General features: G+C 52.3%; 1 protein-coding gene and 1 long non-coding RNA gene across 5 annotated transcripts in view; one reads left to right on the top strand and one right to left on the bottom strand.

The window, feature by feature from the left end:
- The window catches only part of LOC127017539 (uncharacterized), a 184,286-nt gene extending 181,429 nt beyond the window's left edge, over positions 1-2,857 (top strand). The window contains exon 3 of the long non-coding RNA XR_007766612.1: positions 2,804-2,857. This is a non-coding gene — a long non-coding RNA (uncharacterized LOC127017539). The remainder of the gene's footprint in view (positions 1-2,803) is intronic.
- The window catches only part of PAX2 (paired box 2), an 85,639-nt gene extending 72,522 nt beyond the window's left edge, over positions 1-13,117 (bottom strand). For 2 of the 4 annotated variants that reach the window (XM_050898646.1, XM_050898647.1), the window contains exons 1-3: positions 13,060-13,102; positions 9,110-9,275; positions 7,618-7,815 (exon numbers count right to left, since the gene is read on the bottom strand). In XM_050898646.1, coding sequence (XP_050754603.1) covers positions 7,618-7,815; positions 9,110-9,275; positions 13,060-13,102 — 407 coding nt within the window. Of the gene's footprint in view, positions 1-7,617; positions 7,816-9,109; positions 9,279-13,059 lie in introns of all 4 variants that reach the window. The other 2 variants (XM_050898648.1, XM_050898644.1) reach the window with 2 other exon arrangements.
- Positions 13,118-16,659: the final 3,542 nt, after the last annotated feature.

Genomic DNA, 16,659 nt, shown 5'->3' with positions numbered 1-16,659 from the left:
CTGGCACTAGAGAAAATTGGAGGCTAGCGCTGAATATCATACTGTCTAGTATTTCATCACAAGCCTAACAGCGTTTGTTGTGGGTTTTCCAGCTCCTCTAGTCAAGTGATAGCATGAGAATTTCAGTTCTCATTTAATAAAGTATGTTTCCAGTGCTTGTGGGGGCTTAAAAAGGGCCCTGTCGGCTCTCTGAAGACTCAAAGGACTGCATTGTTAAGGTGTTTTTAAAGTTGTTTAATGGGAGTCAGATATCCAAATCCCGTTAAAAATTTAGGGTAGAAAAGAGAAAACAAGTAAAAACAAACCCACGTTGTGTTACAAGTACTCATGATTTTTATGCCAATTGCATGATTTAGGCTCTGCCTTGGCATTTTTGAACAGTTGGGACTGGTAAATACGGCCATGCGTGTATAGGCTCCAATAGATTAATTGGGAGTACAGCGGAAAAATCCTTATTCCCGTTAGCTCTCAGTTTAAAGAATGATTATTTGGGAGAAAAACTCAAACCTTTCTGACACTTTCATGAGTAGTAATCATCATCAGAGCCATCTACACACAGATGGGATTTCCTAAAGCCCTCGTTAGCTGCACGGATGTCACGCCAATGACAAATGCTTTTGGAAGTCTCTACCTGTCCATTTATAGAGACCCTCCCCAAAAGTGGGATCCCTAAATATTTTGCTGATTATAAGTAGAGAGCCTGAACTCCATTTGAATTTCAACATGCCTTAATTAAAGACCATGGAATCTAAGTGAAGCTCAGCCTTGTTCAACCGTTTTGAAGTCATATCTTGTTATTCAAGTAATATGGAAATCTTTTGTTTGAATGGGCTTTAGGATCAGAGATGGGGTTTTTGGGATATTTGATACACAGCTGAAAACACGACTTTGTTTTGTTATGTTAACTCTGTCCCAGCCGAAACCAGGACAGTGCGTCATGTCATCATATCATAAAGGGTCCAACTGGCCTGCTAGAGCATTATCTATCTCTCTAGCCAACGCAAGATTATTTTTTATTGTATGTTTGCTTGTTATTAATGCCATCTAGTTATATATATTCCAAGAAATCAGGAATTCCTATGGGATGCAATTCCACAACCTAATGCACCTCCCTATCAGGGGATACCTTCTGCTACTATTTAAATGTTTCCTTTCTTATTTCCCTCCCTGCACTCCTGGTTATACTGCTTTGTTTAAATGTGAATAATTCCTTTCCTGTTGGAGGGATTGTGCCCTTCAGATCACTATATTGTTCTCACCACTTCGTCATTGCTTGGCCAAGCCACTTGTATTTTCTCCTCTTTTCTCCCAAAGTCAAACGAGTTTTTTCACATAATAGTGATTCTGGTAAATGAGGTTTAGCTCCATAAGACTCACTCACCCAGCACTGAAATGCAGCTACCTCTATGGCAGAATGCAGCAATCATTCACTAGATGCAAAAGCTTGAAAATGTTTAACGTCCAACAAAAATCAAGCTTTCTGTACATCTATACAAAAAGGAAGGGCTGGGATTTTTAGGTGATAAAGAGACCGATGTGGTTCTGAACTTCGAGGTTCACGGAACAGGGAGCTCAAAACTTCCCAGGCACAACCAATTTTACTTGCTAACTGCCTCTGTTGAGCTAATATCTCTGCAATATGAAAATTAGAAAAAATGCGGCTAGCTTATTGTAGTTCCCACCATACAACCTTCCAGTGGCCAGATATGAGGAATAAGACAAAGAGAAATGCTGTGAGCATTCATTTACTCTTTCAGCTGCAGTAACATTGTCTGTAACCTCTGCTTTATGAGCCTGTCCTTTATTTGCAATGATAAAAAGAAGATAATACCAAGTTTGTGTCTGATGGAAAAGAATCTGAATTTAAAGGGGTATATTCCCTGTAATGAAGCCCTGTGTGACCCAATCGCTTTCTTTGCCCAGCTGAAAGCAACTGACAGTAGAAGTCTTCTACCTTGAGAGCATGCCCTGGTGCACGAAATTGCATGGGAACCTTAGACTCAGCATCAACTAAGGGAGAGGATCCCTGCTAGGATCCCGAGTTTGTTCTGTGCGCGCTAAGAAGTGCCAGGTTATGAGACCTGGTAAACCCTGCTGGGTACTGTCGGACAATTTTCTTCACCCCTGCCTCGCACCAACACACTGGCAGTCAGAGGCGAATCCAGTCTACACGGCCAGTCTAATCCTCGGCCTCTCGAGAAAACTGACTTGTGGCTACTAAATACTGATGATGGTGGTAGGTTTGTGTGACACACACACGCTTGCCGGTTAAAACTGTGCAATTCATCCCGTGTTCACTGCAGGCCTTGCAGTTGTCACTACTTTTGGTCACTATGAACAAGCTGCCATTAGAGATACTCTGTACTCTTCCAACTTCTCCCTAGACTCATTACCTGTTCTCCAAGAACTGCAGATTTGTTTGGTGGGAAAGACAGGGAGAGATTCACCAGTGACTTTGGCCGGGGTGTCCTTTGGGGAAATTCTCAAGCGAGGCTAGCGAGAATGACTCAGAAAGCTCTGTTTGCATAACATTGATTTCTTCCGCATATGACACAGCCCCTGCCCTAATACGCCTGCCTCTTGCCAGACTCGATTGTTTGTCTTGAGACGTTACGTTTACCTCAATCAAGATTCTGTTCAATTCTATCTCCCTTGCGTGGGCTAAAGCCTCAGCTGATGTAAAACAACCTAGCTCCAGTTTTGAACTTTTTCTCATTACGTGTTGAACTCCATGGGCATTTTTAGTGAAAGGTCACACTGAGTTTTACAAAGGTAACTAAATACTGTTATTTTCATTTTACAGATGGCAAAGCAGCCTCGTAAGGAGTCTGTGTGACCTGCCCAAGATCAACCAGAAAGTTAATGGCAGAACTGGTAAGAGAAATCTGATCTCCTAATATGCCATTCTTTGCTCTAAACTACAGGTCTGCCCACGGCTACTGAAATTGGCCACATGCTCAATAATATTTCAATGTACAAGTATATTTCACTGGTCATTATAGCCTGAATCAATGTGTGTGTCTTTCCATAAGTATTTTTAAAGAGCACATCATTATTGGAGACTTTAACTAGGAATCATTAGCCAATTGTTATATAATGAAACAGGAAACATCTCCCCAAACCAAGCACTTAACACTACAAATTAATGTATACCCAATACCTAAAAGAAGATTGAAAAAAACATCTACCGGCTTGACTGAGATCATATATCCACTAAACTCTATTGCCTGCCATGGGGTATTAGTTAGGTCTACTCTCAGGAACTCAGGGTCTGAAGCGTATCCAGAAGGCTGGCCGACCTCAGTGATGCTTTGGCTTCGGCATTCCTTGGATAAGGACTAACTGGGAGTGCCTAGTACTGAACCCAGCCGCAGGGGAGCTGGGATAGAAGGACAAATTGGGGGGGGGTGTTTTGCTTTGCCTTTCTGGACCCGTAAGGAATTCATTAATTTAAGAGCAGCAGGAAATAATGCTTAAACGACAATGTCCACTGCATCACTTGCTGCGTAACCGTGAATGTGCGTCTGTGATGTGCTCCGTCCTGTTCCTACTAAAGTACACTGTCTAATTCAAAAGATTTTTCTGGGGTGATTATTATCTCATGAAACCTGTGTTCTTAGGCTAACTGTATGTGCCGCAAAACAAAGGAAAAATTCTCATTAAGATGCGCCTCCAAGTTCATACTTAGGAGACTGCTGCAAGGCTTACAGCAGTGCCTAAATCCAGTTGAAATATTCTAACCCAAAGTGACCAAAGATAACTCGTTTATAGTCATATGATAGATGGAAAAGTTCAGGCTGGCAGGGTGCTCAAGAAGCAAGGTGCTCAAGTGATTTAAAGTAAGCATTAATTGCTTACCAAAGAATTAAAAGCTTCTGTCACTTGCCTGCTTCTCAATCACATGCACTGTGTATATGTGTGTGTGTTTACATATATGCATATATAGATGTGTGTATGCCTACACATACACAATAGGTTTACACTGCATAGTACCTAATGTATGAAGTGGGAACAGGAAAGCTCCCGGTGCAGAGATAACTGCTCTGTCTTGATCCTGTCAGTTCTGGTGCACTTTGCTTATTAACTAGTATACTCTCTAGACTTTTTTTGCCATAATTAAAGGAAAACTACCGCATAGCAGAAGACTTTATTTTTTTTCCTGAATCTTGACAGGGTAGTTAAGTCATGTTTTTCACCAGAGTTTGTATCTAGCCTTTATCTGCATGAGTTTGCTAGGAACAAGTTTCTGATAAATCTCAATACTGAATTACATGTCGTCCCAAATGTGTCCTGATATTCTCAGTGCAACACTGACAGATCAGTGCAATGTAGGCACATAGAATTCATGTATCGCAAAAAATAATTAATGGAAAATAGATTTTAAAAATGTTTTAGGGAGACTTTAATAATGGAATTGAAACTGCGTTGTTTTGTAGTCTCTCACCCAAAAACCTTTGTTAATGTTAGACTAATCCCCAGAAAGAAAGAAAATAAAATGTAATTAATACATTTTTAGAGAATCTTATAATAACCAAAAGTAATTTTTTTCCATGTATGGGGAGATCTCCATTCTGAAGTGCAGTATTCACAGTCTATCTAGGGACATAGGTAACTTCTATTTCTGTAACCGCCTCGCTTATAGTCTCAAGATGTTAAACTGCTCATGGATGTAGCTCTAACAATTCTGGACACTGGGCCAATGCACATTTTGCTTTGGAAACTCCGCATTTTGCAAAAATAAGAAGACAGATATTTCTAGAAGGTTGGTTTTTAAAATTGTCATCTATCTGAAGCTGCTCAGAGACTCGGAGTGTTAGATTAACTCCAATTTGTGATCGTACCGCAGGTAAGGGATGTGCTGTTACAAAGGATTGACCCAATTCTATATGCGTATTTTGACAATGGGAGAGAGAAAAATGTACATTTAAATTGTGAACGTAGTCCCCTCTTTGTGTTTTGTGAGTTTTGTGAGCTGGAGTGACAAAAGTCCCTGGAGCGATGAAGCTCATGCTACTCTCCGCGGCACCAGGATCAGGCCCTTATATACTTGCTATTTCCTATTCCGCTGCAATTTTTTCCCAGTTCGCTGTCCTGTTCTTGCCTAGCACAGACTTGCAAATTTTATGGCCTGTGATGTGATGGGCTCACTTCCTCACAGATGTGAGTTTTGGGGAGCCTCATACAAAGGTGAACAGTGGGAAGTTGGGCCTGAATTTTTAAAAGGAATGGGGAAAGAATTAATTATATGAAGCCAAAATGCTCTTGTGCCTTGGTGACTACACCAAATGCCATCGCAGTTATGAATCAAACATGGTGGGTCACAGCTGAGCCTCTTTAATATAATAATACTTAGCAGCTACAGAGCACTTGTCCTTCACAAAGCATTTTATAAGCGCAATCTAACTGACATCTGTTCGCACCTCCTTCTGAGAAGGATCAGTTTTCATTTCCAGGGTGGGGAAACTGAGGTACAAAATCCCCAAAGCCCTGCTGCAAACTGGTAGCAAAGGTAGGAGCAAAACCTGGCACTCAGCCTTCTGCCCAGGACATCGCAACCCAGACACGAGGCGGCGGGTCCAGCAGGCAGAAGGCTGAGACTTCAGTGACATTTGGATGCTAACATCCCTTGAGCTAGCCGAAGTATACATGTGTGTCGGGTCTGTATATGCTATTCCTCCGAAGAGCCCACAGCCGTTCCTCTGGACTTCTGTAGCACCAGCTTAATTCCTCCCAGGGATAGCTGGCTGTCCTTCCGCAGCTGCCTTTGTAAGGTGTCTGAATGTCAAACTGTTATTATTTCAATACCTGACTGAGAGAGTAACAGAGACCTGGAGGTTTTTTAGGAGGGTGTATAATTAGCCGATCAGTATTATGTTACCCTGTTCATAACTTAATAACCATTTTAATACAGATGGCACACACAGGGATAATTTCCTAGGGTAGCCTAGCAGTATATTACAGAGACAGTGTGTCTGAGGGAATCTTTCTTAGCCAAGGTACATTCCACTAGCTAATTCTACCTGCTGTTTTCAAGATGATTTGGGATAATTCCATATCATTTGCAAAATATTAAAACCCATTTATATAGGATGCCAGATTTAGAAATACACAGTCTGAGTTATTAGACATATTTTGATAAATCTGCCATGAAAAGCGCAAGACAAAAAATACCACTGCGTTTTCCCTGCTATTTATTTTTTGCTTCCCTTGCTATAAATACACCAGGTTTAAAAAAAAAAATCTGGCTGAACTTGTTATATATCAAAAGGGCCAATATACTGACTTGTGCGTTTTTATCTATGCAGACACTACAAAAGCCTGCATGCATATTTACATATACCCTATATACATTTATTTGAGTGGGAAGCGCCGTATATTTGGGATTGCGTGCAAAATTTCATGTATTCTTACTGTCGGTGAGGTATTTCATGCCCATAGATGTACCCTTTGCAAATATCCCTGTGTTACTCTGTTCCTAGAGGTTGTATTTCTGTGGGCATAGTCAAGGTATCTGTACATACATTATACTAGAACAGCGTAATTACTGTGTGCGTAAGAATGTTGTGTGTTGCCAAAGTGTGAAGATCTGATGTATGTTGCGTTTGAATGTGCAGGCATGTGAACAGTCTGAGCGCTTTGCAGTGTGTTAGTACCTGATTACATCTATCACCGGCCTTTTTCTCCTGCATCGATCCTTTTTTTTTGCCTGTCATATGGTTATTTTTGTCACCTCAAACCTGAGACCAAATCTGAGTCCCTCCACCAACAAAAGTCGCGCCCTAGCAGCTGGGGGAGGAGATGGGGGGAAATTCTTCGCTAGTGCTGAATCGATCCGGCAGCTTCCCAGCCTCCTGCGAGGGCAGGGATCAGCCCGAGCCGGGAGCCGCAGGGACCGCAGGGAGCAGCGCTCCCCAGCCGGGGGAAGGGACCGCCTTGCAAGTTTAGCCGTTCCCTCGGGCTAGCGATGAGGAGTGAACCGGGGGGAGTGGGTGCACGGGAAGCCTTCCTCCAGCACTCAGCGGCTCGGGACTGTGAGCCCGGCTTGGCAGCGGATAACGGCAGCTTTTCGGCTCGGAGCCCTAATACCCTGGCAAGGCTGGCGGTCATTTACACCCCGGGAGGGGTGTTGGAGGGACAGGGGAAAACCCGGCTCCGCCGCCCGTCACCCTGCCAGCCCGAACAGCCCCCAAGCCTTGCGGCACCGCCGGGCTGCTCGGCGGGGAGCTCATCTGCTCTCGCAGCAGCGCTGCCCGCCCCGGGCCGCCCCGGGCCAGGCGGCCGGCGCAAGCTGCAGCCCTGCGGCGTGCAGCAGCGAGCCCCGGGGCAGGGCCGCTCCTCCGCTGCCCGGGCCTCGGCGGGGGGCAGCCGGCTCCGGTCCCGCTGCCCGGGACTGGGCTCGGGGGGCACGGGGGGCCGGGGAGCGCCCGCTGGGCCGGGGCCGGGCGCTGGCGGGCCATGCCCAGGGGTCCCGCTGCGGGCGGGGGCCTGGACCAGACTGGAGCAGGCTGGGTTTACCCTGGCCGCGGAAGGACTGGGCCGTCCGCGCTGTTGAGAAGGATTTTATGGGGCCGTAAAGAGGCGATTGGGCCGCGAGCAGGGCTGCGGGGTTGCTCTTACCTGTTTATGGAGGAGACGCTGGGGACCGTGTCGTTGTCGCAGATGCCCTCGGCCAGTAGCCTGTCCCGGATCTCCCAGGCGAACATTGTCGGGTTTTGTCTCTTGTACTCGGCGATTTTATCCACTACTTTGGGGGTCGCCACTTTGGGTTTGGAGCCGCCGATCACGCCGGGCTTGATGCTCCCCGTCTCGTAATACCTGCACAAAGGACGGTCAGTGACCTGCCGTGCCCGGAACAGCCACGCCGTCCCCGAGCACCCGGTGCCCGGCTGCCTCTCGGAGCGCCCCGCGGACCCCGGCCCCGCGCCCCACCTCGGCTTCGGCCCGCCGGTGCGCGGCGTCGGGCCGCGGCGGCTCGGGTGCCGCATGGCGCGGCTCCGCAGGGCGCCGGGCCGCCTGGGGATGGGGCTGGGGGGAGTCCCTTCTCCTCTCCAGGGCTCGCTCCCGCTCTCCTTTTTTTTTCCTCCCCCCCCCCCCTTTTTTTTTGTGTGTGAGAAGCGAGGGGCGCTGGGCTGTTCGCTGCCTCCCCCTTCCCCCGCCTTACACGCACACACTCGTTTCAGGCCCGGGGATCGGGAAACAAAAACAGAAACCCTCGCCCCGATGCGGCCGGCCGGAGGCGAAGCCCGCCGACCGCAGGGCCGGGCCGGGCGGCCGAGGAGGGGGCGCGGGGAGCGGGCAGTGCCGGGCTCACCCCCCCCACCCCCCCCCCCGCCCCCGGCTCTCCCAGCCGGCTTCTCCCGGCTCGGGGCGCTGGCAGGGCTGTGGGTGCGGGAGAGCGGTTTATTCCCCCCCCCGTCCCCTCCCCCCCGGGTCCCTCGGAAGCGGGTGCTCGTACGGGGCAGCTCCAGCCCATCTCCCCGCTGGCCATTAGCTCTGTTCGCGGCACCGGCTCTGACCCGTCCTTTGCAGAGGGCACGGCAGCGCACACACACCACACGCACAGGCGTCTGGGGCTCTGCTGACACCGCTCCGCATCCGAGCGGCCGGGCCCGGGGGCGCCGGGTCCCCCCCCGGCTTGCCTCTGGGGATATTTCACACCACATTTGGCGGCGATCGGTGACCGCGGGTATTTATTTATTTATTTGCCCCGTTGTTTGTTTCTTTACCCGTGTATTTGCTAAGGCCGCTCACGGATTGTTGTGAGTTGGGGGATTGTTGTTGTTGTTGTTATTGGGGTTTTTTTTGTCGTTCTTTCGTTTTTTCTCCCCCCGTCCCTTCTCTTTCCCGCCCTCCCGCCCACCCCTCGCAAATTGTTTGTCTTCCCAGGAGTTTCCGAACACCGCCGGGGGGGTGCGGAGCACGTCCTTGCCGGCTGCAGGAGGGGGCCCTTTTCAGCCGCGGGCTCCCACGGCGCGGAGGTGCCGGGGCCGCTCGGGGAGGTGGCGGGGAGAGCCCGGCGCCGCGGGAAGGGCGGGAGGTCACACCGGAGCGGGGAAGGGATGCACCGTTGCCGTCCCAGGGGAGGGGAAGGAGCTGCCTCTTTCCTTACCTGCCCAGGATCTTGCTGACACAACCGTGGCTGACCCGCAGCTGTCTGGAAATGTCACAGGGTCGCACCCCCTGGTGAGCCAGCTCCACTATCCTTTGTCTCACCACGTCAGGTAGGGGCCTGCCGTTCACAAACACCCCCCCGAGCTGGTTCACACCCCCGTGCCCTGCTGGGGAAAGAGAAATAAAAAAAACACAACAACCCACGCACACCAGAAACACACCGTTAGTCGTGGATTCTTTGCCACTCGTACTGCAAAATCTCCAGTCACTACAGATGGATGGAGGTGATGGCGGGGGGTCGAGAGGGGGGAACAAGACGTGGGGGAGAGAGAGAAGAAGAGAAAAAGGGAGAAAGAGAGAAGGAAAGAGGAAAAAACAGGGAGAATAAGAGAAAGAGAATGAGAGAAAGATAACGAGAGAAAGAAAGGTAGAGAAGGAAAGATAAAGAGAGAAAGAAAAAGGAAGAAAGAGGGAAAAGAGCGAGAGAGAAAGAAAGAAAAGAGAAAGGAAGAAAGAAAGAGAAAGGAGGAAAGATGGGAAGGAAAGAGAAGGCAGAGTGAATTTTCCCGAGCCGGAGGCTAGCCGGGGACTGTCCCCCGGCCGAACGCCGTCTCCCCTCCCCGGGCCGGAGAGCACCTCTCCCTCCCGCGGTCCCCGCCCGGGACGCCGGAGCGGCGGCTTCTCAGGGCCATTGTGGTGGGGCGAGGATGGAGGCAGTGCCCGCGCCGGCTCCTCTCCCAAGAGCTGGGGAGAGATGCGCTCCCAAACTCCGGAGCTCAGCTGCTTAGCGGCTCCGGGCGGACCCTGCCGCAGTCCCCCTTCTCTCTACTCTGGGGCTTTTCCTCTCGCCTTTCATTTTCTTTCCACGATTTTCTATCACATTGTCAATTACAGTTACTCGCGAACCCCGCCCTCCCTCACCCCGCGGCATGTCCCCCATGCAACGCGTCCTCTCCCGTTATTTTCGGATGCGAGTTGAAGGGATTCGGGGGGAAAAAGAGAAAGGGAAAGAAATGTAGGGAGAGGGAGGGAGAGAGAAAGAAAATATTTTGTGTCCCGCGGCCGGTGTTCGTTTACAGAGAGACCCTCTCTCTCCTCAGCTTTCGATCTTTAAAGGAAAAATCCTCCAGTAAAAAAAAAATTAATCTAACAGACTCGCACGGTTCCGTCTCCCCCCCCCCTCCCCCCAATCTAATTCAGGGAGAATTTAAAATGCTCCGTTTTTCTCTGTTCCCCCCTCTCCAGGCAAGACCCCGCTCGCTCTCAGATAGGACTGCTAGGGTCGCTTTTTTCCGATCTGTCTTTCTCCATTTCGAGAAATAACTTGGGGAAAAAATAAGTATGCACCTGCTAAGCGTGGGCAGGAGGAACGGAGTGACGGGAATAAAGGGAAATACCTCCTTTTGGGACTCGGCAAGACAGGCGGTTGCGAACCGCTGGCACCTGGGGTGGTCCGCGTTAGAGACGGGAGCAGCTCGCCTGTGCCCGGGCGTGTGGGGAGCTGCACGCTCGCAGGCGGTACAGCTTCGCTGGCGCTGCTACCTGGGTGTCTCTATCTCCGGAATATCCCGCTGATATAGCTGTGGAGTGCACTCTGTATTAAAGCTTTCCTTTCACACAACCCTAACCTTCTGTATCTTCCTCGCCAAGAGATCTTAGTTCGTTTTACAGTTTGCTGAAAAATGATCTGTTTGTATTTTCGCTGAGGTTTTTTTCTCCCCTGCTTCTGACACTGACTTATTGGCTCTGAACTTAGTGGAAACTCTCATTGCCCTGCGATCGATCCAAGTCCTTTCGCACAAATAGAGTTTTTTCCATCTCCCCCACCCCTTCAGTTACACCTCCACATATCCCCTCCCAGCCGCCTCGGCCAGGGCGCCGGCTGGCTTCCCCGTCCCTTCCCCGGTGAGCCGGGGTTATTTGTTGCGTCCTTTTGCTAGTCTTTCTTAAAGCGTATTTAGGGTTTCAGAGGGGAGGGGGGACATTTATCTTCCGCCACTAAAACCCGCGGGTATATGTTGCTGTGTGTTTTCTTCATTTGTTCAGAACCCCTTCTGCACATGTTGCCTCTAAAGTTACAAGACAGCAATTTCTTCGGCAACTCCATGATAAATAATTCAAAACACCTTTTATAACTCGCGTTACAAAGTATTAAAAGGCAACAGATGCAAAAAAGATTAAAAATTAATAATTCAAATTATTGCAGCCCGGATATTTTTCACACGAGTTTGTTTTGCTCTGTCCCGTGGTTTTCTAAGGTTATTTCTATCAGAGCAGTAAGATATTTACGTGTATTTATCCGCGTGAGTGCCGGCGTCTGTATGTACAGATACCCAGCCGGTCGTACCGCTTTCGTCCACATCGTGTTTTGCTGTCTCTGTGTGTCTGTCAGGAGCCCGCGCCCGTATGTATTTTAATTGCGTACTAATATCTAGGTCTGTAGCTCTAGAAATACACTTTAGGGAACAAATCAGATGTTGGTTTTATTTATTTTTTTTTAATCGGAAGCCAAAATTGTTCACGAATCTCACTGGAGTTTTTAAAAAATCAGCGACAGTGAAATGCCTCTTTCGGCTGCCTACATGTTCCGGATCGTACCGGAGGCAGAACTGCTGCAATCGCGTCTGAAAGCAGGTCGCACCGATGAAAACTAAAAATAACGTCTAATTGCACGGACTATTTTCTGCGAAAGGTCTTCGAAAATTAAACCCTACATTTTAAGCAGTGTACCCTGGAAATCATTAATTTGGAAACAGGAAGACGGTTACCTACATCCACGTTTAGGGATCTGATCGTGGGTTTGTATTTCTGCGCCTTCCTTCTCACGGCAAAATCGGGATTTTTTAAACTTCAAGTATTTCCATTTTATATCTTTTCGGTTTGTTTTTATGCAGCGGGCAGGGCGTGTCCTCAAAAGTTTCGGTGTCAAAAGTTACAAATTGCTCTTAATTATTCATTTCCTGACTCAAGATGCTCTCAATCTCGGCTTTCTATTTGTATTTTTTTCTTTAATTTAAATCTCGGAATTATTTCCCCTCCGTGCGGTGAAATTAAAATCCCCGAAAATTCCTTGTTACAGTCCCTGGTAAAGGGGTCTTTTCGCTTTCCTTCGTCCCGCTCTTAGAGAAAGGTTCCTTAAAGTGAAAATATATCACGAAGGCACTTTCCTCTGTGCCAGGAATGCGTTTAAAATGCACACCGGGGATCTGGTAAATAAACCAGGAGGGATCGTGACTTCTTGGGAGCCTCCGAAGCCGCCAGATCTCCCAGCCATACAATTGTCCTATTTTTTTCCGCAGCACAACCTTTCACCAAATCAAACCAAACCGAAGCACGGAACGGCCACCGACCAACCCGCCATTAATTTGAAACTGGCGTCTCCCCTCTCTGCCACTGAAATCCGAAATCAGAGCAAACAGCATCAGATCGCGGGGGAAACTGGGGGTTTAGAGCCACGCAGGGGTGCGGGAAGCCCTGGCCCGGCGGGGCAGGGACAGGGGAAGGGTCCAGCCCGGGGCTGACACCAGTCGGAATGAACTCGTGTTGTCTGAGGGGCGATGGAGAAAGTGCCTTTGCGGAGGAGAGATCTGGTTCGGGGGGTGTTTTCTTTCGCACACACGCGGCACGCAGCGCAGGCACAGCCGCACACAGCCCCCTGCCCCCCGGGCTGGGGGTCCTGGCCCCCGCCCCGCCGCCGGCACGGAGCTCTGCTGCTCCCCCCCCCCGGGCCCGGGGCTGCCCGGGACCCTCGCTCTGCCGCCGGGGCCGGCGATGCCCGTCCTGCCTTCTGAACGCCCCTCTAAGCCCGGTTTCGGCCAGGGGAGGAGAGGCTGGCGGTGAAAGGATGGACCTGGAGGAGGATCAGGTGAGGAAGAATGGTTGGGGAAGGAGGAATGGAGGGATGAGAAAGAGGGAGAGCAGCGGAAGGAGCCGGGCTCCAGTACTCACGGTGCATTGCTGAGAAGGGGTCTGCCTTGCAGTGCATATCCATGGGGAGGCAAAGGAAGGGGAAGAAATCGGCTGAAGCCGCCGTGTCGCCTCTAAAACTCAACTTCAAGACTTAGGGGAGAAAAAAAAATAACAAAAAAACAAACCAAACCAAACCAAAAAGAAAAAAAAAAACACACACAAGGAGAGGAGAGGAGGGGAGCGGCGGGGTGCGCTGGCCCCCCTGCCCGGCGGAGCGGGGAGCGAAGTACTTTCCGGGGGGCGGGAGGGCTGCGCCGGCTCTGGGGGGCCGGGGCGGCGGGGCCGGCGGAGTCAGCAGAGTCCGTGGGAGCGAGGGGCTGGCGGCGCCGGGGGGCAGGTGGGTGTCATGGCTGGGAGGGCTCAGAGCATCCCCGGCGGCGGGGAGGGGGTGCCGGAGCAAGGTGCGGCCGGCGGCCAGGCGGCAGAAGGCGCAGGAGGACGCGGCTCTCCCTCCTCCTCCTCCTCCTCCTCCCGCGGTCCGGGGCTAGTTCATTTAAGTTCAAAGCGGAGTAGCAATCCCCGGGAAAGCTGCGAGCGGCGGGCGGGCGCGCCCCCTCCTCTCGGCCGGGCGGAGGATCCGGCGCCCGGCGGACTTTTCGCCCGAGGTGGGAAGTGCTTGCGAGGAGCCGGGGCCGGAGACTGGAGCCTCCGCTCCCGGTGTGTGTCTCTCTAAAAGCCGCAGCGCCCTCAGCCCCCCGCCCGCCTCCCCGGAGATGGATGACTTGTCAGACAAAGGCAATAGATTCCGACACTCTCTGATTCGCCAGCGCGCCGAGCCGAGCGCGGCCAGGAGAGGAGAGGGGAGAGGAGAGGAGAGGAGAGAGGAGGGCCGGGCCGGCGGCGCTCGGCGCGGGGGGGCCGCCGCCTTCGGGACCCGGCGGCGGGGGAGCCCCGGCCGCGCGCTCCGGAGCGCCCCGGGCCACGCGTGTGCGGGGCGGCGGCGCCCCTGCCCGGCCCGCGGGAAGGGACGCGAGCCCCGCTTTGTTGTCACTCGCGGCTCTGGATCTTTAACTCCCTTATTTAACACACGCACACGCAGGCACACGCGGCTTGGTAGTTTCGTCTCCCTTCTCACGCCGCGCTTTTTTCACCGGAGACTTTACTGGGGGAGAAATGGGAGGGGGGGATTCGATACACGTCAAGGCTTCCGTGGCGTGCGGCTTAGAGTGGGAACGGACGGGGAGAGAAGGGGAGAAAGGAGGTGAGGGGGAGAGAGAAAGGAAAAGGGAGAGACACGGAGAGAGGAGAGAGAGATCAAGAGAGAAAGACATAAAGAAGGAAAAGAAAGAAAATAAACAGAGGCTAGAGAGACCGAGAGAAAGAAAGGGGGGGGGGGAGAGAAAGAAAGAAAGAGAAAGAGAACGAAAGAAAGAGAACGAAAGCAAGAGCGAGCGAGCTTCTTGCACCTCCTTGCACCAATAGCTTGGGCCCGTTTCAGTCACTGCAAAGTTTCCCCTCACGCGCATTTGGGGAAATAACAGCAAAACCAACCTCCCACTTCCCACATCTCTCCTGCTTTTTTCCTTTTTTAATACTAGAGTGGGATTTAAAAATTATTTCACAAATAGGTCTACGGCTAAAGTAGATGTGGCTTTGACCTAGGAAAGCAACACAGAGCAAGGGAGAAACGCCTTCTTAGGGTAATAACTGAGGGTAAAAAGACAAGGTAGAAATTGCTGTGGGCTCAATTTTGATTTTCAGACTGCGAGTTTATCATCACCTGAAATGTACTTTCTTCTTCTCCTCTTTTCCTCCTTCGTCCTTCCCCATCCCTCTGCTTATCTGTCACGAAACAGCCCCTTTGTTTTCTAACTGGTTTAAGTAAAGAATCTCCGAGAGATCTTTATGAAATATTTTCCACTGTCTCATAAATCATTTTGGCACTTCAGCTGATGTTTTATCTTTCTCTCCCCCCACCCCCCTCTCTCTTTCCCTTGTGTGCAAAAAGGATGATTTAGGGAATTTTTTTTTTTTCTTCTTCTTTTTTGACACCACCGACGGTTAAATGTGAAGTGAGACAGCGATCAGCTCCCGGGTCTGCGCTGCGGAGAGGCGCGGCGGGCACAGCTGAAACGCAAGTGCCAGCCCCTGGCAGCACCCCCACGCAGCGTGAATTTTCCACGGGAGTGGGGGCTCCCCGCTGCCTGGTCAGGAGCGGTGTTCGCGGCCGCCCGGCTGGAGAAGGCGCCTCTCCGCCCCGCCCGGGGAACTCCCGCCGGACGCCAAGTTGGCGAGCGGCCGCTGCGCTCCGCGGGCAGCCCCGCCGCCGGGCCGGGGGTGCCCCCCCCCCTCACCGCCGCGGCCCTGCCCCGCTGGCCGCAGCTCGCCCACTCGCGTCCGCGCCCGGCCCGCGGCGCCCCCCGCCCACCCGCCGTGCTCCCTTATCAGCCGCTCCCCTCCGCCCCCCTCCCGGGCAGCCGGGTCCACGGCCCGCGGCGGGGCCGCCCCCCGCGCAGGGGCGGAGGGGGCGGCCGGGCGCAGGTGCGGGGCGGCGGCGGCGCTCCCCGCCGCGGCCCCTAGATGGCGCCCTCCGGTCGGCTTGGCGGCGCGGCGGGCGCGGGGAAGGGGCGGCGGCGGCGGCGGCGGCGGCGGGCACGGGCCGGCAGCGGGGCCGCCGCGATCCCCGGCCCCGGCCCCGCGCACGCACCTGCCGGCGGGGCGGCGGCGCGGGCCCGGTGGTCCTGAAGTCCCCCCGACAACAACAGCTCCTGTTGGCGGCGGGGCCGGGAGCGCGCGAGTCGCCGCTGCCGGTAACCCCTGCCGCCACCCAGCCGCTCCCGCGCTGCCTGGGGCTGGAAGCGGCCCTTTCGTCACTCTCCTCCGCCGGGCGGCCTGGGTCGCTTCTCGGCTTCCAGCAGTTCCCCCGCCCTTCCTCCCTTCCAGCCCAAGCGGCCCCGATCGCCCCGCGCCCTTCGGGCCGGGCTCGGGCATGCAGCCAGGCCCGAAGGCAGAGGCCGGGAGGTGAGGGTGGGAGCCTCCAGCAATGCCGGGTAGCAGGGTGCATCCTCCTGCCTTACCTAACCGCCCCATCCCCAGGGCCTCTGCTTTCAGGGAACTTCCTCATCGCCTCCCTCCCTGTGCCGTCATTAACACTTGGGGAGTTCGTTTCGTCTCTCGCAGAGATGCTCTGGGCCTTTGTAACTGTTGATTGTACGGTGAGGAGGTAACAGCTTGGTGGTGGGCCGGGGCGGGGGGAGCCGGCGGACCCCAAATCTCCTCCCGAGAATGTATTTTGCCGTAGTTTCTATTGCTGTTTCCCCGTCTCAGCGAGGAGAAAGGCAGGAATAAGAGACTCGAGAAATACACAACGTGAGCGCTCTGCGAAACGAAGCTTGAGTCCCACGGCGCGGAGGTAACCCGTGTAAACGGGGGAGCCCCGAGCCTGGTAAAACAAGACCGCTTTCTCGGGAAAGAAAGAGAAGGGGAAAGGGAAAGGGCAAGGGGAAGGGGAGGGAAGGGAAGGGGAAGAAGGGAAAGAAAGGAAAGAGAAAAGGAAGGAAGAGAAAAGAAAGGGAAGGGAAGGGGAAGAAGGGAAAGAAAGGAAAGAGAAAAGGAAGGAAGAGAAAAGAAAGGAAAGAG

The sequence above is a fragment of the Gymnogyps californianus genome, chromosome 6, assembly GCF_018139145.2.
Source record: "Gymnogyps californianus isolate 813 chromosome 6, ASM1813914v2, whole genome shotgun sequence".
Taxonomy (NCBI): domain Eukaryota; kingdom Metazoa; phylum Chordata; class Aves; order Accipitriformes; family Cathartidae; genus Gymnogyps; species Gymnogyps californianus.
The sequence above is the reverse complement of the archived record's forward strand: the minus strand, read 5'-3'. Positions and strand labels throughout refer to the sequence as shown.